This window comes from Heptranchias perlo, chromosome 8, assembly GCF_035084215.1.
Source record: "Heptranchias perlo isolate sHepPer1 chromosome 8, sHepPer1.hap1, whole genome shotgun sequence".
In the NCBI taxonomy this organism is placed as follows: Eukaryota; Metazoa; Chordata; class Chondrichthyes; order Hexanchiformes; family Hexanchidae; genus Heptranchias; species Heptranchias perlo.
The window spans coordinates 9,092,085-9,114,581 of record NC_090332.1 but is presented as its reverse complement, the minus strand read 5'-3'; the positions used below and the strand labels follow the sequence as shown (position 1 = coordinate 9,114,581).

Genomic DNA, 22,497 nt, shown 5'->3' with positions numbered 1-22,497 from the left:
TAATGATAATAACATTATCATTTAAGTTTTATAAGTTTCTTTTGGTTTTGTGGTTAAGTTCTTTATTAGTTGTGCCCCTATAAAAAGGGGGGCACTTTTGTTTGGTGACACTGGGGCAACCCAGTCAGGTTCCATATGTACACTGACGACACCCAGCTCTACCTCACCACCTCTCTCGACCCCTCCACTGTCTCTGATTTGTTATGCTACTTATCCAACATCCAGTACTGGATGAGCAGAAATTTCCTCCAACTACATATTGGGAAGACCAAAGCCATTGTCATTGGTCCCCGCCACAAACTCTGTTCCCTAGCCAATGGCACCATCCCTCTCCCTGGCTACTGTCTGAGGCTGAACCAGTCCGTTCGCAGCCTTGGTGTCCTACTTGACCCTGAAATGAACTTCCGCTCAATCACCAAGACCTCCCACTTCCACCTCCGTAACACTGCCCGTCTCAGTTCATCTATGCCTTTGTTATCTGTAGACTTGACTCTTCCAATCCTCTCCTAGCCGCCCTCCCATATTCCACCCTCCATCAACTTGAGCTCATCCAAAACTCTGCTGCCCGTATCCTAACTCGGAATAAGTCCTGTTCACCCACCACCCCTGTGCTCGCTGACCTACATCGACTCCCAGTCTGGCAACGCCTCGATTTCAAAATTCTTATCCCTCCACGGACTCGCCCCTCCCTATCCCTGTAACCTCCTACAGCCCTCCGCGATCGCTGCGCTCCTCCAATTCTGGCCTCTTGCACGTTCCTGGCTTTAATCGCCCCGGCCGTGCCCTCAGCTCCGGAATTCCCACCCGGCGCCCCCCCCTCTCTCTCTCTCTCTTTACCACGCTCCTTAAAACCCACCTCTTTGACCAAGCTGCTGGGTCACCTGTCCTAACATCTCCTTATGTGGCTGGCCGTCAAATTTCGCTTGATAATCGCTCCTGTGAAGCAGGGTGGGACGTTTTCACTACGTTTAAAAGGCGCTATATAAATGCAAGTTTGCCAGCCAGCCAGCGGATTGATATATCCGCCGTTGCGCGCACACACTGGGATTTACGGTAGCACGCCGCTGACCCGCAGTGAGTCTGCGCGGCGCCTCGAGGCTGGCGAGCGAGGGACGGAGGTTGCTGCAGGGACGGAGCGGAACCGCCGAGCGGAGGGAGGCCGGACCCGGGGACGAGGACTCACCATGAGCGACATCAACGTGAAAAAACTTAAGGTGCCCGAGCTCAAGGAGGAGCTCAAGCAGCGAGGCCTGAGCGTGCAGGGCCTGAAAGCCGAGCTCCAAGAGCGGCTTCAGGCCGCACTCGACAGCGAGGCCGAGGAGCCCGAAGTCGCCGACATGGCGGCGGGGGAGGAAGAAGAGGAGGAGGAGGAGGAGGAGGAAGAAGAGGACGAGGCTAGCGCCGAGCCCAGCCCGCTCGAAGCCGGGGAGAACGGCAAGGAAGAGGCGCTGGGAGCCGGGGAGAGCGTTTCCCGCCTCGAGGAGCTGCCCGAGTCGGTGTTGGATGATGAGGCGGGGGAGGAGGAGGAGGAAGAGGAGCCGCCGCAGGTGGTGGTGGTGAGAGCGGCGGCGGCGGCGGCGGCAGGAGGGGGAGGAGGAGGAGACAAAGCCGAGCCTGAGCCGCTGGGCCCGGGACTCAACGGCGAGCAGCCGTCGCACGACGCTCGTCGAGGAGAGCTGGAGGCCGCCAGGCCGCAGATCGGGCCGGCGGCGGCGGCGGCAGCAGCAGCCCAAGCCGCCGGGGAGCCGAGCCTCTCGCCGCCGCGACAACAGACGGACGAGGCCCAGGCCGCGGCCGAGCCCGCCGAAGGGGGAGGGGAACTCGAGGAGGAGGAGGCCGAGAGCGGCGACTCTGAAGCCGAACCAAAAACAGCCGAAAGCGAAAGCGGCCTCGGCGAGGAGGAGGAGGAAGAAGAGGAGGAGGAGAACGGGATGGGGGAGCCCGAGGGAGCGGCCGAGGCCCAGCTCCCGAAGCCCGAGGAGAGCGCGGGAGAAGAGGAAACAATGGAGCTGGGGGACAGCGAGGCCCCGGAGCGGCGGGAGGCGCGGGATCTGCCGGCGGATCAGAAGCAGGAGGAAGAAGCGGCGTCCTCGGCCCCAGCTCCGACCCCGCACCACTCGAGTAAAGGTGGGCCCCGGGGGGGGGGGGGGGGGGCCTCGGGCTTTATTTATTCTAATCCGGGAGAGGGCGCGGGCTTTAATGCGCTTTTTTTAAACGGTAATTTCAGCCTTGGGGCGTCATTTCCGGCGGTGAGCCTCCATTGGGCCCACGCTGTTAGGCGCGCGTGTTCGACATGGGGGGGAGTTGGAGCATCAAATGAAGCTTGGGTGATGGGGGGGGGGGAGTGGATTGAAGATAAATCTTCAAGGGGAGGGGGGTGAATATAAAGGAAAGAAGGGTAAGAGAACATAGAAAATGGAGGAGAGGGTGGAAATGGATGAAATAATGAAAAGCAAAATGGAGTAGTAAAGGGAGTGAGGAAACTCACCTAGAAGGGGCAAATAGAGAAAGGAAAGGGAAAGAATTGGCATGTGGGAACAAAAATTCCAATAGCCTTTTGCATTTATATAGCTTTTTTTAGCATAGAAAAAAAAGTCAAGTCAATGGAGGATGGGCAGAGGTGGTTAGTGTTGGGAAGGTGGAAGTGGGTCTTTTGTGATTGATTGGATGCAGCGTTAGAAGATCAACTTGGTTGAACAGGATGCATGAGGTTGCAAAGACTGGTTTAGCCTGAGGCTGGTCAGGAAGGGGGATGGAGTCAGTGGCAGAGATTTTGTGGTGGGGGTTAGATCATCTTCCCAACGTTTAGCTGGATCAAGTTGAGGTTTATCCAGTACTGGATGTCAGACAAGCAGCCCGATGCCACAGAGGTATTGGAGAGGCTAAGTGAGGTGGTGGGGAGGTAACGCTAGATGTTAGTGGCGTACATGTGGGATATGATCCTACGTCTGTGGGTGATGTGTGGAGATGAGCTTTAGGTATGGACCAAGATTGGATTCTTGGGGATTCCATAGGTGACGTGGGGCTGGGAAGAGAAGCCACTGACAGATGTGCTCTGGCTGTCATCAGATAGATGAGAATGCAGCTAAGCAAAGGCAGTCCCATCGAGCTGGACAACAATAGATAGACATTGGTCGGGAATGGTGTGCTTGGCCGTGTCAAATGCTGCAGATTGACGATGAGGAAGTTGGATGATACATCGCAGTCAAAGAAAATGTTCGGGTTTTTGGAGAGGTGGGTATAGAGCTGGGAGATGACAACATGCTCATGGATCTTGTTAAGAGAAGAGTTTGGAGGTAGGGTGCTAGCTAGTGAGGACTGAGGATTCAGTTTGGAAGGCAGTTTTGAAAGGGAGGGGAAAGCGTTTAAGGGCTATTTTCAGTGCCAGGTTAACATGGAGTAAGCCTTGGTGTCAGGTTCAAAAGTTTGAATAAACTGTATTAAAAGAAGAAAATTGAAGTACTGATGCAGTCTACATAGAACTGTAGCACTAATATCCAGCACTGTCAAGTGGTTCAGCTTTACTCCCTGAAAGTCCAGGTATGTTCATTTCACATTCCAAATATTAGAATATAAAAAGAAAAGTAGATAATTTCATGCTAATTTTTCCTGGACTGGGAATGTATAACTTCGCCAATCAGCAAAGTTCCCTCACCATCAGCAATTAACACCTAACTGAGCTCAGGGTGTGTCTATTTAAATTATACTTTGTGGGCTTAAATTGCACCATAGCAGCAGAATAATTTATCATATGTTTCACGGTGTAACAATCCTGTCATTATAAAGCAGGACATCATGCTGCATATTTATTGTGTGCAATGCCATGGGAGCGCCATTCATAAACATTTTAGCTGCTGCAGTAAGTGTGTAATGACACTGGCTGTCACACTGATTTTGAAATAAAGTTGAGAACAAAGTGGACACTCTTCCCATCTGAGAAAGCTTAATACAGTTACTGCTGCATCAGTCAAAAGTTGGGTTTGTTCTGTGTCTAGAAATCAGCAATGTTTAAGATGGCTGTTTTCTTCGTGTGCAGAGGATGTAGTTATCTATGGTTATATTGTAGTAGACCTACTGATCTCAGATCAGTCATTAAAGTATCGATTTGCAGCCAGCTGCACTTTATTTATGCTGCTTGGCTGCAAATCCAATTCTCTGGGATGAAGATAGCTGCACACTGCTTACGCACAGAGCTCTACACAGGCTGGTCTATTTTAAGTGAGAGCATTCGGATTCAAAAAATTAAGTAAACTCTATTTACGTTTATAAAGTACCCAGGGAGCAGCGTATACTGTAGCCCATGTGGTGTGTCTTGAGGGTCTCCCATAGTTCTGCTCAGTTCAGATCAGAATACTGTCACTTTTGCATTTGTGTCATACAAAAGGTGGGATGTGAGCCCACATTTTAACGTGGCTGTTATATAACATGCCTATATACTACTACTTTAGAAATCTAAATTAGCTAACCTTTTTATATTTAGAAGTTTAAAAATAACATTACTTCTAAATCCCCAAAATAATCAGTCTGAAGTGAAAATGTTCAGTGTGTTGTTGAGTTTAGGTTGTGTTGCTGGTAAGTTGCCCAGATACAGTGCACATGTACTCTTGGAATGTTTTCACAGATAATTTAATTTGGATATTTTAAAAACACTTTTTTTCATTGGTTACAATTTTAAAATAAATGAAAGGGACCAAATGTCAGCCAACAATGTAGATTTCATTCTGTGGTGTACCTTTAAAAGTAGTAAAACGTAAACTGTTGGTACATCGACAGTATAACCTGCCTTTAAATAGGTTGGCGATGCTTACCATGCTATTTCTTTCTCTTTCTCCACCCCCCCCCCCCCCCCAATATAATTACTGCTTTTGATGACCTACTGATATTGAGCAGTGAAAACTGGGCAGCTGCTAACAGAGCAGGACTTGCTTATTAATAGCCAAGAACTATTTTTGGAAACTGCTTTGTGCGTCCCACTTCAGTATCCTGATGACAGAACTGTCCTATTTATGCTGCAGGGTGTTTCATCAGCACATTTCCACCGAGTAATAAAGTAATGAGGGGGGAACTAGTCCAAGTGCAAGTGGTTTCTGAAATACTTAAGATGCATTCAGAGTATAACTAGCATCTATGCAAACTGGTTTCATTTTGTATTGATGCTGTGTTTATAGTCTAAATCCCGCCTTAAACCGGAGTCTAGGCTTGGAGAAGGCAGTCTCATTCTGCTTTGCTTTAGTCAGTTTGCACCGATGCTAAACTTGAATGCACAGTAAATTAGCAAACATTGTAATGTAACATTGCACAAAAAAGTTAAGAATTACAAATACATGAAGACTGCGTGGTGCAGTGGGTCACTTCTGGGGCAGTGGCTAAGATCTGAGCAAGACTGATTGGATGAAAGTCTCCCTTCTGCAACTATATTAAATTAATTTGGGCAGTCTTAAAACCTTTTCCTTGAGTATGGGCCCACAGTGCTAAACTGTCCCTCAATCGGTATTCTAATTCAGAGATCAGAGTGGCTGGTCTAGGAAATGGAGGGTGTGTAATCATATTGGTACAGTTGAAGTTGAGCTGAGGCATATCGTTTCAGCTGAGTAGAGGGAACTTCACTTATTTAGATGATTCTGTGGTACTGATTTGACCTCCCCATCAGGGGGGCCACTGGAGCAACCACTGCTTTTGGCCAGTTTGATTTTAAATAATTGCATGCTATTTAGAGTGAGCTGATCAAAAAAAAATGATTGCCGGGTGTGTGGAATTTCAATGAGAAGTAGTGTTCTAACGGGAAGGTTCAGTTTATGAATAATACTCTCAATTGTAGAAGAGTGTTACTGTGGTTAAACATTAAGCCAATAAATTCTTCTATAATTATATGCACTTTGCAGAAATTTGCTTTGGGGGAATGAAATTTAAAAGGCCATTTATACTTTTTTTTCCCTGTCTTGAAAGAACAGTGATTTAAATCAAAGTAGTAAAGTGAAATGTATTTAAAGTAAACAAATTGAGTTAATGAATTATGGGTGATAACTTTAACAAATTAGGTTAATTGTGTAATACCCATATATTTATGAATTATGCTCATGTTTGATTTTCTACTTAAATACTTGGTTCATAAATTGCATGAGGATCTCTTCACTGCTCCCCTGATGTGATGAGTCACAAGTCTGAAATCATTGTAATCTTACATTTGGAACCAATATTGGTCAATTTGTAACCTGCTTTCCTTTGTAGGAAAAGAGACCCAAGTTGAACAGTCAACTGATAAGAGTAAAGAGCAAAATCGCAGAGGTGTAAAGAGACCTCATGAAGACCACGGACGTGGCTACTATGAGTATATCGAAGAAAACAAATATCGGAGGTATGGTTAACTATATATTACCAGCTCATAGAAATTTGCTACTATTCTGTTTAGTGCCAAACTATTAACCAGTATATATGGCTGTTTCCAGGTCTAAGTCTCCCCAGCCACCTGTGGAAGAAGATGAGGAAGAGTTTGATGATACTGTAGTTGCCCTGGATACATGTAAGTGATCTTGAGTAAATCTGGTAACATATATATTCCAAAAGTAGGTTCAGACAGGAATTTGAATTCAGGCAGCAACTCTTCACAGCTGCTTATGTTCAATTAGTCATATCTATTTCTGAGCCTGCATTTCTCCAAAGAAAGTGACTCTAGTAACTTATTGAGCCTAGAACAGATGTATCATCAGTACACAGCCTAAATGTAGTATTAATTTTCTATTGTACAGTCCTAATAATTTGATCTTCAATGACTTATCAGCTATGAACCCCAGGTCCCTATCTTCCATGACATGTTATACAACTTCTGCTGGACTGCCACAATTCGTTAATTTGGTCACTTCCTCGGATAAGTCATGCTGGGGTTCCCTAGTAAGTGCTGACCTCTCCAGCTGATCATACATCACATCCCTTATGATGCTCTCTAGCATCTTTCCTTTAGCTGATGTCAAACAAATAGAACCATAATTCCTAGTTTCTGATTTCTTCCCCATCTTAAATACTGGAACCACGTTAACTCTCCCTTCAGTCGATTGGAAATAGCCTAGACCTCCAAACTCATGTCCATCAGCACTCTTGAGTACATGGCATCAAGTCCAAGACATTTTAATTAAGCAAACAGCTCATTCTTCACAGCTAAAAATGTCCTGGAATTTTGCCATAATTCCAATAATGTTCCTGACTGATGTCACCTGGCAACGCAGTGTTAGTTGAGGGGCGACAATGCATGTTAAAGTTACAGCATTCACTTCTTTAGAAGTTTTTTTTTCAAATTCTAAGGTGAAAATGTATTGTTCCCTTCTTTGGAGCAGCAGCATAGGTGTTCTTGGCTTCTGACTCCCCAAGGGATGAGTTCAGATTTTTTGAGCATGCCACACATGGAGGGAAGGGAAACAAGAAACAAGAATAAATAAAACAGTTCACTTGCTCTTGCTGGTTTGTGATGTTTATTGCAGTACCATAGGAAGCTCGGGTTGGGGGAGAGCGTTCTAATATTGACGTTTATTGTATCTTCTGTTCTGCGGTGCGCATACTGGTTTATAAAGTTCATGCTAACAAAATCATCGCTCATGATAATTTATAGAAAAGCTGTACTTCCCTTTCTGTCCACTACCCGATTCCTCATCCTCCACCAAGTATAAGCTTGTGACTTAATGTATTTATTCAGTCATGTTTCCTTATTAGTTGTCTCATTTGGCAAATATTTTGATATGTTGAAAACACTTATTGTAGCTAAGTAAATTTTATGTTGGGGCAAACCTGTTTATAAGGCATAATAGTTCAACTGTTCAAAAGTTTTAGCAGTTTTTAAAATTGCCATAATGTCCTCTTTGTCTAGTGTCAATGATTGTGGAATTAGTGCCTTACCATCCTTGTGTGGGTGTTGAAAATATCTGGTGGGTGTTGAAAATATCTGGTGGAGCCTAAGAGTTGCTGTGTTAATACTCTAGAGCTCTAGTCTATTTTGATGCAGTTTAGCCCCTGAAAAGATAAACATATTGCCAAAATTAAAATGTTCTAGTAGTTAATTCTTCTGGCACTCTACTGATTCAGTGTTAAAATAAGCAGCATAACTACCTTTAGTACAGATCACTTTTTTATACATGTTTTTAGGTTGAATAATTATTTTTCTGACACCAATTTGTTAATATAGCTGCTATTCAGTGAACTAGTACTTTAGTAGATTTTGTTTAGTTGACACTAAGATATCTTCAGTTTGTATTATATGGGAAATGTCCCTGTTGCAGTGTTAAATACACATGCTCTGTCAGTATGTACCCTCGGTAGCTTGTATTAAAGCACTAACATGCCATATTCTTTTATAGACAACTGCGATTTGCACTTTAAGATCAATAGAGATCGTTTTGGCGCGATGCCTCTGACTATGGAAGGATTTGCCTACCTCTGGGCTGGAGGAAGAGCTTCCTACGGAGTTACCAAAGGCAAAATCTGCTTTGAGATGAAGGTAAATGTCTTTTTTGTTTAAATTTAATTTTTTTTTAAGACACAAAACTGAGATGGTATTATCTTGGCTTTAACATTTGTCTCAACAGGTAACTGAGAAGATACCAGTTAAGCATTTGCCACCGGATCAGATTGATCCACATGAAGTGAGGATTGGCTGGTCACTGGCTTCCTACAGCATGTTACTTGGTGAGTTTAGTTTCAACTTTCTCTCACCCCTCCCCAGCCCTTTACTTCATTCCCTCTACCTCTTCATACACTAATAGAGGTGAAAATGCGCAACCATTTCTATTGGCACGGACTGAGATGATACGAAGAGTGCCTGTTTTCTATCAAAATGCCATTTCTCTAGTCTGGCACAGAACTGTTACCTGCTAGTTAACCAGCTTAAACACTGCTCACTATTTGGTGTTTAGTAAGCCTGTTGAATATTCTGATTTGATAATGCGTGATTTTTTTTTATTGGAGGAATATTAGGAAGGGAGAGGTTTTATGGTGAGGTTTATGGCAGCTTACTCACTAGTCACCATGTAGCAGTGGACTTGGGACTATGTTGCAATGGTGTCAGTGGTGCTTTTTAAGGATTGAGCCACTTGCAGAACGTTATGTTTACCACTATGTGGTCAAATTGATTACGTCAGGAATTTTTATTAATATTTTGTTATAATAATTCCCCCATTGGGTGAGTGTGGGTAGTACAATGTGTTAGATACTCTTGTCCTTTCACTTGAGAGTTGGGTTTGAACTCAGCTCAGACTGATGGAGTGAAAGCCTCTCCTCAGCTGGCTCTGAGGGTCCTGTGTGAAATGATGCGGAGATGCCGGTGATGGACTGGTGGACAAATGTAAGGAGTCTTACAACACCAGGTTATAGTCCAACAGCTTTATTTAAAATCACAAGCTTTCAGAGGCTTTCTCCTTTGTCAGATGAGTGATGGGCAGTTTCAATCCATTTCTAAGTGGGATATGCAGCACAAAATTGTCCCATATTTGACAATTGACCATTTTGTTCATGGGCCACACAGATGAGAGATGGAAAATGTGCTCCTAATGTGGTAGGGATGGGATTATAGTACAATTTTTGGTGCAGCATAGAGAGGTTTGCAGTCCATCTGACTATGCTATATATAACCTGGGAGTGCTTGATACTCAAAATGGGAAGGTATCCCTTACCAAACTCTAACATTCTCACCTTGATGAACACACAAATGATCACAAAATGGGGCATGGAGGGAGCCTGAGATTTGAAGAACAGCACGTAGCTGAGTGCAAGACTTCATTTTATACGTTGTATTTTTTTTTCTTGCGGTATTGGGAGCTAGTTCTAATTTGCTTTGACACCGATCTGAAGCTAACTTGAAAAATATCTGCTGACTACAGTAGAATTGTTTGGAGCTCACAGCACTGATTTTCCTCGCCTAATGAAAATAAGTAGAATTCTGTCCTGTAGTTTGTTGTGCTGAGTTTAGAGTAGTACTCTATTGCAAGTAACGTTGCATTGTTGATATTCTTAGAACAGGGTATCCAAGGTTCGATTCTCCATCTGCACTGAGGTAGCTGGTGGTAGGTGCTACAAATTCATCTTAATGTCCTAGGCTCGGGGTGGGATTAAAAAAAATAATAGCGAGCTTGGGTTTCTGCTTGTGATTGGAATCCGGTGACATCTGCCGGAAAGTGCATGTTTGTGGATGTCAGTTGAGGTGGTTGTGATGCCGCCTGTGGTAGATTATTGTCCTGTGAGCTTTTTGGTGTCTAGAATGGCCGCTTGCTTGATGAACTAAGTCCCGGTAAGCGTGAGTGCCGTCAAGCAGTGAAATTTGGAGGGAGGTTAATTCAGGAAGTTAATACACATTTGTGGGAAAAATACACATAGAAAAAAGAAAGGTGCATTGCATTGGTGAAATAATTTGTAACCTGCGTCTGCATCTTTTTAAAAAAAAAGAACATTTGAACACCTACGGTTTGAGGGCTACCTGGTTTCTAGTTTCTCAGATATAAAACACAAGATGTGACCCATATTATTTAACGTGGAAATGCTCTGTAGTGTGACACATTGTGCTGTGCTAACTCTTGTATCTTTATTCTCTGTCTTTATTTCCCTCAATTTAGTGAGGCATTTCAGGCATTCATTCTTAGATTTGTAGCTACTGGGAAAATTTGCCAGACTTTCACATTGATCACTGGTACCCTGTTCCATTTTTTTCATGTAATACTTTTCAGAGAGCACGTGCACAGATGATAAATGCTGTCCTTTTAGAAGAAGCAACACTTTGGAGGAGCCAAGATAAAACATTTTTGTTTACAGAGCTTTAATGCTGATGAAGTAGAAGTCTCTTACTCATGAGCCTTCAATGCTTTTTCTTGCGTACATTTGCATATAAGTGGGAATAATGTGTGTGCTTGTATAACTCTAGTGCACTATTGGGTGGTGCCATGAAACGCTGGGGTTGCCTTCCGCGTGCTTTACCAAAATTAGGATCAAAGAAATTGTGAGACAATAAAAGACCACCGTCTATCTAGTTAATCTTCTGCTATCCGGTAGTTGGGTGATGCAACAGTTCTGATAACTCTGGGATCAGTGGCCAAAATCTAGAAATATGGGCCACTTGTGTACTTACCTTGAGTTCAGTATACCAAAACACTGCCATCTCATTCTTGCTTTATCAACTGTAATGCGATTCAAGTAGTAACCAGTTCTAATGAGGGGTCTACTCCCAAAAGGTAAACCTGCCTTTTCTCTCTTTGGTACTGACTGGCCTGCTGTGTACTTTCAGCCATCTTTTTTTCAAGTTTGTGTGGAATAGGATATAGCTCTCTGATATAGTATATAACTCTCTGATTTAAATCACGTAAGACTTTGTTTTGCTTTCAGGTGAAGAAGAACTTTCCGTTGGGTACTCTGGAAATGGCGCAAAATGTTCGAATTGCAAGTCTGAAGAGTATGGTGAAAAGTTTGGGGAAAATGATGTGATTGGCTGCTTCCTTGTAAGTTAACTAGTACTTATATATCAGGACCAACAAAGGATTCTGATTTGCATTCTACTGTTTTATTCCACCCATTTCTGCTGCGTTTTCAATTCTTAAAATGGGTAGAAATGACATTGAGGTTATTGGCTTATAGGGGTCAACAAACCTGCCAGTTTACAATTAGTAGATATAGTTATAAATCTAAAGACGATTCACTATCCACTATATTTAGCTCCTTCATGCAGGAATCTAAAACTAGGGGGCATAGTCTCAGAATAAGGGGTTGCCCGTTTAAGACGGAAATTAGGAGGAATTTCTTCTCCCAGAGGGTCGTGAATCTTTGGAATTCTTTACCCCAAAAAGTTGTGGAGGCCGAGTCATTGAATACATTCAAGGCTGAGTTAGACAAATTTTTGATCAGCAAGGGAGTCAAGGGATATGGGGAAAGGGCGGGAAAGAGGAGTTGAGGTAAAAATTAGATCAGCCATGATCTCATTAAATGGCGGAGCAGACTCGAGGGGCTGAAAGGCCTACTCCTGCTCCTATCTCTTATGGTGGTCTTATTGAATTCAATAACTCTTCCATGCCATTAACCCAGTGAAGTCATTTTTTTTGTCAGGTTATTGATGGAAGGAGCTTTTTTAAAATGTACAATTGCACATATACTTCTAACATCAAAAACTGAACATTATAGATCCTAAACATGAGATCAACGTTTTGCAGTAGGGATTAGCAACCACTGTATGGTTTCTTATGAAAGTGTTGAGGTTGCTACTGCATACAGTACGATTTTAATACATTCTTGCCTTTTTGAATCCTGTGTTTGGTATAGTGATTGACAGATCTCACAGCACAGCACGGGTATAAAATAATGGCCTGACGAATTTGTGCTGCAATAGCTATCCAATTCAATTCTCACAGGTTGTGGACTACTGTAAGATTGAATTTTGCTGGTGCTCCCAACAAATTATTTTGTGTGTTTTTGTTTGTAGAACTTTGATGCTGATGAAGTAGAAGTCTCCTACTCCAAGAACGGTCAGGATCTGGGCGTTGCATTCAAGATTGGGAACGACATTCTCGCTGGCAGAGCCTTATTTCCGCATGTTCTGTGCCACAATTGTGCGGTAGAGTTTAATTTTGGACAGATGGAGACTCCCTACTTTCCTATACCTGAAGGCTTTGCCTTCATCCAGCAGGTCCCATTGGAGGAGCGTGTACGAGGGCCAACAGGACCCAAAACCAAAGGAGAATGTGAAGTATGTGATATTTTAAATGATTTTTACATATCTGTGCAAAGGTAGGAACATAGGAATGGGAGTAGGCCACTCAGCCCCTCAAGCCTGTTCCACCTTTCTATTAGATCATGGTTGACCTGTACATTGACTCCATTTACTCGCCTTTGTTCCATACCTCTTGATACCCTTGTCTAACAAAAAATCTATCGATCTGTGTTGAAAAGGAGCAGGAGCTGGAATATTTGTTTCATACATAGGTTTTACATTTTCTATAATATCTGGCATACAAGTTGCCCCTGTATATTTAAAACACAACACATATATTGCAATGCTGCATTTTAGAAAAACGTTGCTGTTGTCTTATCTAGGGTGGGATTTCTATAATATATTAAAAATCTTGCATATAGCACACACTTCCTGTTATGTGTCACTTGTGCTTCCTTTCTCACTACCTGTTGCACAAGCATATCTCCAGACATCACTGCCATAATTTTAGAAACTATAGTGAAATACAGAAGTCTACAATAAATCTTTTAAGTATTTACAATTGAAATGGGTTATTAGTGGGGAATTCAGATGGCAATATTTGAGTTAGTCTGTAGTAATGTCGTTTGTTGACTGGTTGGTTTGTTTTAGGTTTTGATGATGGTTGGCTTACCTGGGACTGGTAAATCGGTATGGGTTTCAAAGCATGCAGCAGAGCATCCAGGCAAATATAACATTTTGGGGACAAACAACATCATGGACATAATGAAGGTGAGTTACTTGAGAAACTTTTACCTTTTTTGATATGTGAATTTGAAAATAAAACAAGATTGATTGCACAAACATCAAATTATTTCTGAGCAAAAAAGAGTTGCATTTATATCGATTATGTCTCAGATCTATCTCAGTGGTTCAGATATGGATTATTTTTCTCTTGAACTGCAGTGACAGTTATCTATGTATGTAAATACTTTGTGTGCAATACCAGTCCAACTTTTCAGATTGTGATTTTTATTTTAAATGCTTTTATTCCAACATTTAACATTGAAACTACCTATCTAAACAATCCTGTATGTAAGCAGTTGCCTGTAACAATGTAGTTGCACCCAATGGTAAGTAGGTGGTGCTGTGAAGTGAGTTTCTGAAGTCATTCCCCCAACTCCATTCCCATATCTGTAAAAAATAAAACTTCCATTCCTCAACTGACTAGTGTAGGAAAATAAATAGGTTAACCCAAGGTGTCATGGCACAAGGAAAGGATTCTACTTTAAAAGTTGGATGCTCAGTGTAGGAAAAATGAATAGGTTGTTTTACCACCGAATACCTGCAATGGTTTATTTGTAAAGAGACGCCACAAAGTAAATGGCTACCATACAAAAATCAATAACTCTGTTCATGCACATCAGCACAAATGTAGTGAAGTGCTTAGGAATGCAAGTGAGTAAAGCTTAACATTGGCCTTTCCAGAGTCTTAATCTGCCTTTCCAGAGTCTTAATCTGCAATGTTCTTGGCTGTTTTCTGTTCAACTTTTGCACCCTGTTTCAGGTATTAAGCTTCAAGCGTCAGAAGACTGACCGAGGTAAACTAACTACATTGATTCAACAAGCTACACAGTGTTTGAGCAAGTTTATTGAGATTGCAGCTCGCAAGAAGCGCAACTACATTCTTGATCAGGTATGTGGAGAGTTGATTTTTCCTATTTAACAATTGAGACGTGCATTTGACTGGTTGTATAATCAGGTTTATTTTTATTCCTGTATATGGTCTATGCAATAGGTCAGGTTGTTTGGGGGAGAATAGGATAGAATTAGGACTACAGTTTTTTATATTTAAAGAAATTGATATTGGAGTACAGATTAGAACTAGGGCACTTTGGAGTTCTCGCTAAGTAGGAAAACAACCAAATAACCTAGTATATTGCACTTTCACTCCTTGATGTAGCCACTCCTTTTTTGTATTGATATGTTTGCTGTAATTAATTGTATACTTAGTGCACAATAACTAGTGCTGTCTGGGCTTAATTTAAGAAAGATGGGATGCTGTGTCAGAGTGGGGGGGCAGGGGTGCCTGGATAACTCAAATGAGCCGGACAGTTTTTTTTTCAAAAAAAACTTTTAATTTTCTTGTGTAGACAAATGTGTGTGCAGCTGCACAGAGAAGGAAGATGTGCCTGTTCGCAGGCTTCCAGCGTAAAGCGGTTGTCATTTGCCCATCAGATGAAGAATATAAGGAGCGTTCAAAGAAGAAAGCAGAGGAAGAGGGAAAGGATGTCCCAGAGCATGCTGTTCTGAAAATGAAAGGTGTAGATCCAATTCTGAGTCCAACTCTGGTCTTGCCTTGATCAGTTTTTCTTTGGAAGCTAGAACACCTGGTCTTACTCTGGTTTGGATGTGTTAGTGGTACAATAGTGCACTTACTGATCACCTGGTAACTTATTACATTGGATTTTTTCTTTTGGCCTTTCTGATCCATAAAAAATGACATTAGTAAAGTGTAATTATAGAGATTTATTTAATTTAGGTGTTTTACATGCCTGCTATAAAACTAAAATGTCTTGTGACTTTTTAAAAAAAATATTGCTTCAGAATTGATCTGTAGTCATAAGCTACTGGTTAAATTTTTAGCAGTCAGTAAACCTTTGTGGCCGTACAGCTATTCACAAAATAGTTTATTTTACTCATTGAATTTGCATACTATCGTTTTCACTGATATGAAGTAGTTTCTGATGTGCAGCGATTATATAGAAGTGTTACTCAAGAATCTGGTCAGTGTTCTGGTCAGTGTTCTGACTGCTAAATGCACTGAAGCCAGGATATTGTCTCGCATTACTTAGGCTTCACATTGGTGTATTTCCAACCTGTTTTTAACAAATGCCCATATACTCCCTGTAATATGAACTTCATAAATTTATTTCTTCAAATGTTTTTATTATCGGTGTCCTTTGTCACGAGCTCAGTGCGAGATGTGGCCTGGATTGAAGGACGAGAGGGGAAGGGTGCATTCCCGGGTTTTACAAGCTTCTGTTTGAGCTCCTCTGATGCTTCAGTTGATAAATGGATTGCTCTGAGAAATGCAGATCAGGACTATCCCATGTTTGATACCAGATCTGTACTGGTGGCTGATGCTGAAGTGGCTTTTGCACCCCTTGAGATGGGGAGCAGAAAAAAGTTTTCTTGCTGCCGTTCAGTGCTGGAAAAGGCATACATGTGGACATTGGGTGAGTACAGAGCTTCAACTGTGATGCTTCACACAGTTGAATAGCCTATTTACGCTCAGTCTAGCCTGACACATGAAGAAAGGTGGCAAAAGACAGCTGGTGCCATTGAGCTGCTCTCAGGGGAAAGAGAGGAAGGAATTATTAATAAGAATGGTGGTGTAACATGACTGCAATGTTCTGCACCTCTAAGGAGGTCATTGTGGACCTGCAGACAATTATTGAAATGTTCTACACCATATAGATTCTTATATTTAATGGTCTGTTTTTCAAGGTATCTTCGCACTGCCCGAAGCAGGTGAATTTCTGGATGAGGTGAGCTACGCAGAACTGCAGAAGGAAGATGCCCAGAAATTGCTTGAGAAATACAAGGAGGAAAGTAAAACGGCCCTTCCGCCAGAGAAAAAGCCCAATACCAATGCTGGGAAAAGAGGGGTGAATCGGGGACGAAGTGGTCAACGAGGTGGAATGAACCAGTACAATAGAGGTGGCCAGAGAGGGCGTGGTGGATATCAGAACCGTGGCCATTTCCGAGGAGGTAGGGGGATTAATGCATTTGTACAAGCTTTATATATATAAAAAAATGAGGTTCAATTTTGTCTGGGTGCTTTTGTTGGAAAATTATAATCTTTCTCTGTAACCCACGTATTTGCACTGGGAAAAGAAAATCCTACAAGCCTTGCTGACCAGAAGTAACACGTAGAATAAAATGTTATAGTTTTGTAAGCATTTTTATATCGTCTGCAGGCAAGGGGGAAATGCTCCTTTTCAGCTGGCCACCTAGGTGTGTATGATTTCTCCCCGTCTCTTCTGAAGACACTAACTAACCTTTTTGGGGAATGATTTCATTGGTGTCCCGGGCAGGCTCCAGTGTCTTGCCTGCGTAGTCATAATTTTGTTTGCATATATACTTTCAGCAAGGTTTTGCTAGATACGAATCAGGAGCAGGAATCCTAGACAATTTCCCTTCCCCGATCTAGGAATTCCCATAGCAGCTTTGGTTGAGATCAGAACTCAAACATGAGACCTTGCTAGTTTGTAGGGTTCAGCTGCTCACTGGATAAACCTAGAGTCTGTCTTCTGAACTTATTTATGTGTATGTTTTGGGGAAATACCTTCTGCGGGGAACATATTTGCTGTAAACTGACTATTTCTCAAAGTCATCTTCTCCTAGAATTATTATATTGTGCCTGTGCCAACTCTTTGAAAGAGCTATCCAATTAGTCCTATTCCCCATTGCCATGCAAATTTTTCCTTTTCAAGCGTTGAATTGAATTATTAAATGAAATGTGATAACCCCAACACTCTGCCTTTTCTACACAGGTTCAAACCGTGGACAATATAATAGAAGGGGGAATCAACAGAGCCGCGGCTATGCTCACAATCAACGCTACAGTCCAATGGGAGGCTACAACAGGGGTGGTTTTGTTGATAGAGGCTCTTACAGTGGCAGAGGTGGTTCTTACAACCACAGGGGTGCAGCAGACAACCACAGAGGCAGTAACCGAGGAGGCTATGGACAGGTACATTACAGATTTTGGATTATTTCTGTCTCTAAAATAATTCTGTTTTTTTGAAACGCAAACTACCAGAGTCTGTAGGACCATACATCTTGCAAGTGGTGTTTTAGGTACCAGTAAGCTAGCAGCTGCTCATCCAAGTTTGTGTCAAGTATTAAGTATTGCATGGATCTTCTCAGCCAAACCTCAGTTTCTTTCTTCCTGACCACTTTGTTTTCCCTTCTCTGATTTTCCTTTTGGTCTATCCAGTCTTACCTTCTCTTACTCTTTTTATTCATTCATGGGATGTGGGTGTTGCTGGCAACGCCAGCATTTATTACCCTTTCACTGTGAATGACTGAAACGGTAGTCTATTATTCTTCCCACCGACTGCTCAGTATTTCTTCCTCTTACTGACTTTGTAATGCACAGTACTCATTGCTCTTTCTGGTTGCAAGTCCTGCACAGTAATTGGTCCTTCCCACCCAAACATTGTCATGACAGTTAACGTTAAGGATAAAGATTTTTGAAATGATGTAGCCGTGAGGTTTATTGCCGCCTTTATTTTACTATTTATTGGATATCTGAGCAGGATTGTGTGATTGCTGCTTCGAAAGTGTGAGGGCTTGGAGTGTGGAAAATCCAACCGCACTCCGTTGGTTCACCTTTCATAAGAAACTAATACACCAGTTGTTCACAATACTGAAATCTGCAATAGGAATGAGGGAATTCTGTTGTCATTCACATTGCTGTTGAAATGGAGGTGGCAATCAAGCAACACTGCGTATTAGTTAATCATTTCCGATCAGCCCCATTGTACGCTTGGGTTGAAAGATGCGACATGCAGGACTAAAAAAATTACTGTTGACTGTTAGTTTGAGCTTAGTGGGTATGTGAAAGCAAACTGCAGTCCTGTTTCTTGACTAAAACACCCTTTTTTTAATTGCTACAGAACTTCAGGGGCAGGGGAAATCGTGGCTATAACCAAGGCTACAGAAATGAAAACTACAACCAAGGTCAGGGCTACAAACAGAACTGGAACCGTCACCAGCAGGCGGTAAGTGACCAGCAGACACCACAAGTTTACCTGCAGCCCTGTATCCTCTTTGTAGGTATCTCAAATGCTGCTGCTAAATTTGGTATCTGCTTATTTTAGTTTTTGATCTGAAGTATTAATTTAAAAGCATGGTGACATCTGCTAGTTTTTTGCTTGTTCAAAACTGTTCTTTAAAAACTAGCTTCCCCAATGACAGCATGCAAAACAAGTGATTCTCAAACTGTGGGTGGTAACTAAGGATGAGTGCTGATAAGAAAATTGATAGACATATTGGAGTCCATTTACAAGGGAATTAGTTGCTTGAATGTTAAAGATTATGGAGGATCGTGAAGCAGCCTAGAGAGGAGGACGGCTGAGCAAAAGTGGGACATCCCATCTGGCAGCCTCTGGAGAAAAGGCTATTGATAGTGATTTAGTATTTCAATTTTAAACCCGGTTTCCTTGTGATGAAAGAATCTCAAGAATCCTGAAGCACAGAAGCAGGAACTTCTAAAATTGGAGATACCTTTCTCTTCATGCACATGCTTTGAAAAGCAAAATATTGTCGTCCTAACATTGCTGCATTCATTTTTTTTGATGAAGCAACAATTTATTAATTTGTGCAATACTATTACGTCTACTGAAGCTATTAGACTAGCCCTGGATAGGTGTCACACTTTTCATTTTGCCTTCTGCTAGGAACGGAGAACCTCTCAGGATGGTACCCTAGGAACAGACATTTTGTGTAGACGGTGGTCTCCAGTGTGTTGAGATATTTATTTGTATAGCGCCGTATCACATTTCTCTAATGTCTCAATTTTTCACGTAAATGTAATTATTTTGAATTGCACTTACTATTATATGGGCATTTTGTGCATAACTCAAAACATGACCCAGTTAGTCTGTTTTTAATGCTGTTTTTAACAATGCAGCACTCCCTCAGTACTGCAAGTAGAGCCTCGAATGAACCCATGGCCATTCATGACACAAAGTAGGAAAGAGGACTATGGGCAACTAAACTTCACAATACCACTGGATTCTCTGATTGCCTCTGACACTGTTAGAAATTAAAGAGTACTGGGGTGGTAGTTTTTAGACCTTTTACGCCATTTAGGATTCTGTGCACTTTATTGAGATACTACTCCCTTTAACTAGCTTAGTTATGACAGCTTTGATCTTAAAACCTTTCTGGGTTTGTATTTTCAGAAAGTTGCAATTCTTTTTTTCTGATTCTCACATTCTTTTTTTTAAAATCTTACAGCGACTTCAACAGTTCTGGAGCCAGTACAGCAATCAGTATAGCAAAGACTACTACTAGGATCTGCAGTGAGTGATCCAACGCCAGTTTCACCGCGGCTGTAACTTCAACCAAGAGATGTCAACTTTTTTAATCTTGATTTTTAAACATTCCAAAACAAAGTGCCTGCAGGTCGTATTTGGAAGCTTTATCAATTAATTGATTTTTAAGTGTCTTTTATTTTTTTACATTTTAATTGTAATGTTTAGGTGGAATGTGGTGAACCTCCAATTTCTAGAGGATGAAAACATTTTCAGTTTCTGCATTTTTTTCTGTAAAATTTTATCAAATAAAAAAAAACCCCTGAACTTGTGCTTTGAGTGTGTTGCTTGTGTTTATTAACCAACTGATTCTGCTACTATTACAAACCTATGAAAGGACAGGTGAGGGGAAAAAAAACCCATTGGGCATTTTAATGGTCCCCCTCTTCTCCTATATGGTACAACTTCAGTGCTCCCTAGCTATTCTTAATGCCAACTCCTGAGGAAGGGAAAACCTGTACCAATTTCTGGAAAAACCCTGGGAAGTTCTGTCCTCCCCCCACCCCCCTAAAAGGTGTTACTATTATTTGCTATCTTACTCTGCCCTGAAAGTTAGTGAATTGTGCTGGAGAGTGAGCATATGATGTGGATAGATCTAGCTCAGCTGTGATTCTCCCTGGGAGATTCTGACCACTGACAGCTGTCTGGGCTTACACGTGAAGAATGGGCAGTTGAGTGAGATACCAGAGAGCTTCTGTGGAATTATGCCTCAGCCCTGTGAGGAGAAAACTGGAGTCAGAAAAAAATAAAATGAGAACAGGCTAGCAACAATAATGTAGTTGTAATATTAGCTGGTACTTCAGTCACAGCGGAGCATATCCAGTCTATTGATACCAGTAGAGCCCAGAATAGAACTTGTAACATTTTATTCCCCCACCTCCAAACATCTTTCTGTATACTATATTACTAAATCTGCTTTCTTTTATGCACCACTGATGTGCTGCTCAAATATAAAAGGAAAATATGTTCATAGATTGCATCAACAAAGCTGCTCACAGGATGTACCTTTAACATGATAGTAGTGGTATAAACTGAGCACTATAGCAAAAGCTTTTGAGCCCTCATCTGGTAGGCAGTCTTGTACAGGTTTGGCTTTGCACCAGATTAACTGCAGCTCAGTGGACCCTGGCAACTTTGTAAAAGTTTTGATTCTTGGTAGTTTTGCCTCTCGAGTCGGATTCAAGCCCATTCCAGTACTTCAGTACATAGCCAAGGCTGCCACTTCAATATTAAGGGAGTGCTGCATTGTTAAGATGCCATGTTTTGCATGAGGTGTTATAACATCTGCCTGCTCAGATAGACACAAAGGATCTGCACTATTTGAAGAGCAGGAGAGTTCTTCTGGTGTCCTGGACTTGTCATTTATCTCATTGCTATTTGTGTGAGCTTGCTGTGTGCAATTTGGCTGCCATGTCTATTTAAAAATGACTACACTTCAATTCATTGGCTCTGAAGCACTTTGGGACACCTTGAGGACTTGAAAAGTATTCTATAAATGCAAGCTTGTTCTTTGAGAGAAGTGAAGTGTGATCCTGAACACTTAAAAAAAAATTAACTACCCAGATTACATTCAGCTTAATGCATGGAGCTCAGCATGGAGGCTGATTATTAAAAACCTTCAATGTTTATTTGTAATTTGAACAGTCACATTTTGCTCACACTGAGAATATTAACCCTTTGAGAATTGCTGTAGTATTTCTGAGCAAGCTCTGGGGGGAAAAAAAAAACAGGTTATGTTCCAGGTGATTTAAAATTTTCTGATTTTCGAATCATAGAATCTTACTGCACAGAAGGAGGCCATTCAGCCTGTGGTCTCTGTGCCGGCTCTTTAAAAGAGCTGTCCAATTTAGTCCCACGCCCCAGTTTTTTCCCCCAAACCATGGAAATTAGTCCTCTTAAAGTACACGTCCAGTTGCCTTTTGAAAGTTCCTATATTGTAATATATGTATTGTGTTCCAGATCTCAACAATCTTTTGTGAAAAAATTTCTCCTCATTTCCCTTCTAGATCTTTTGCCAATTATTTTAAATCCAAGACCTTTGGTTACTGACACACTTGCCAGAGGAAACAGTTTCTCCCTACTTGCTCTATCAAAAGCCCTCATAATTTTGAATTAGGGCACCCCTTAACCTTCTCTGCTCTAAGGAGAACGATCCCAGCTTCTCCATTCTCTCTACATAACTCAAGTCCCTCATCCCTGGTATCATCCTGGTAAACTTCCTCTGTACCCTCTCCAAGGCCTTGACATCCTTCCTCAAGTGTGGTGTCCAGATTTGGACACAATACTCCAGCTGAGGCCTAACCAGTGATTTGTAAAAGTTTAGCATAACTTCCTTGTTTTTGTATTCAGTGCCCCTATTTACAAAGCCATGTATCCCATATGCTTAATCGCCTTATCAACTTGCCCTGCCACCTTCAAAGATTTGTGAATATGCACCCCCCTCAAGATAGTGCCATTTAGATTATACTGCCTCTCCATGTTGTCCCTCCCAAAGTGCATCACTTCACACTTATCTGCATCTGCCATGTGTCTGCCCATTTCACCAGTCTGTCGCTATCCTCACTATTTACTAGGTTGCCAAGTTTTGTATCATCTGCAAACTTCAAAATTGTACTCCCTATACCCAAGTCCAGGTCATTTATATATAACAAGAAAAGCAATGGTCCTAATACAGATCCCTGAGGGACCTCACTGCATACTTCTCTCCAGTGAGAAAAACATTCTACTTTCATAACCTGTGAG

At 41.9% G+C, this 22,497-nt stretch overlaps 1 protein-coding gene across 1 annotated transcript; it reads left to right on the top strand.

Annotated features, from left to right (window-relative positions):
* The first annotated feature begins 1,075 nt into the window (after nt 1-1,075).
* On the top strand, nt 1,076-20,028 carry hnrnpua (heterogeneous nuclear ribonucleoprotein Ua). Its single transcript, XM_067988623.1, has 14 exons — nt 1,076-2,127; nt 6,229-6,355; nt 6,447-6,520; nt 8,343-8,482; nt 8,571-8,670; nt 11,353-11,465; nt 12,440-12,703; nt 13,319-13,438; nt 14,214-14,342; nt 14,800-14,968; nt 16,157-16,420; nt 17,206-17,405; nt 18,334-18,438; nt 19,679-20,028. Exons 1-14 carry the CDS (start codon nt 1,185-1,187, stop codon nt 19,733-19,735), a joined length of 2,805 nt encoding a protein of 934 aa, XP_067844724.1. The 5' UTR covers nt 1,076-1,184; the 3' UTR covers nt 19,736-20,028.
* The last annotated feature ends 2,469 nt before the right edge of the window (nt 20,029-22,497 follow it).

Excerpts from the sequence above, each read along its gene's own strand:
- hnrnpua (XM_067988623.1), top strand. The coding sequence starts at position 1,185 with ATGAGCGACATCAACGTGAAAAAACTTAAGGTGCCCGAGCTCAAGGAG. Across the intron at positions 14,969-16,156 it reads TGCTGTTCTGAAAATGAAAG|GTATCTTCGCACTGCCCGAA; the intron begins GTGTAGATCCAA and ends CTGTTTTTCAAG. Across the intron at positions 17,406-18,333 it reads ACCGAGGAGGCTATGGACAG|AACTTCAGGGGCAGGGGAAA; the intron begins GTACATTACAGA and ends TAATTGCTACAG.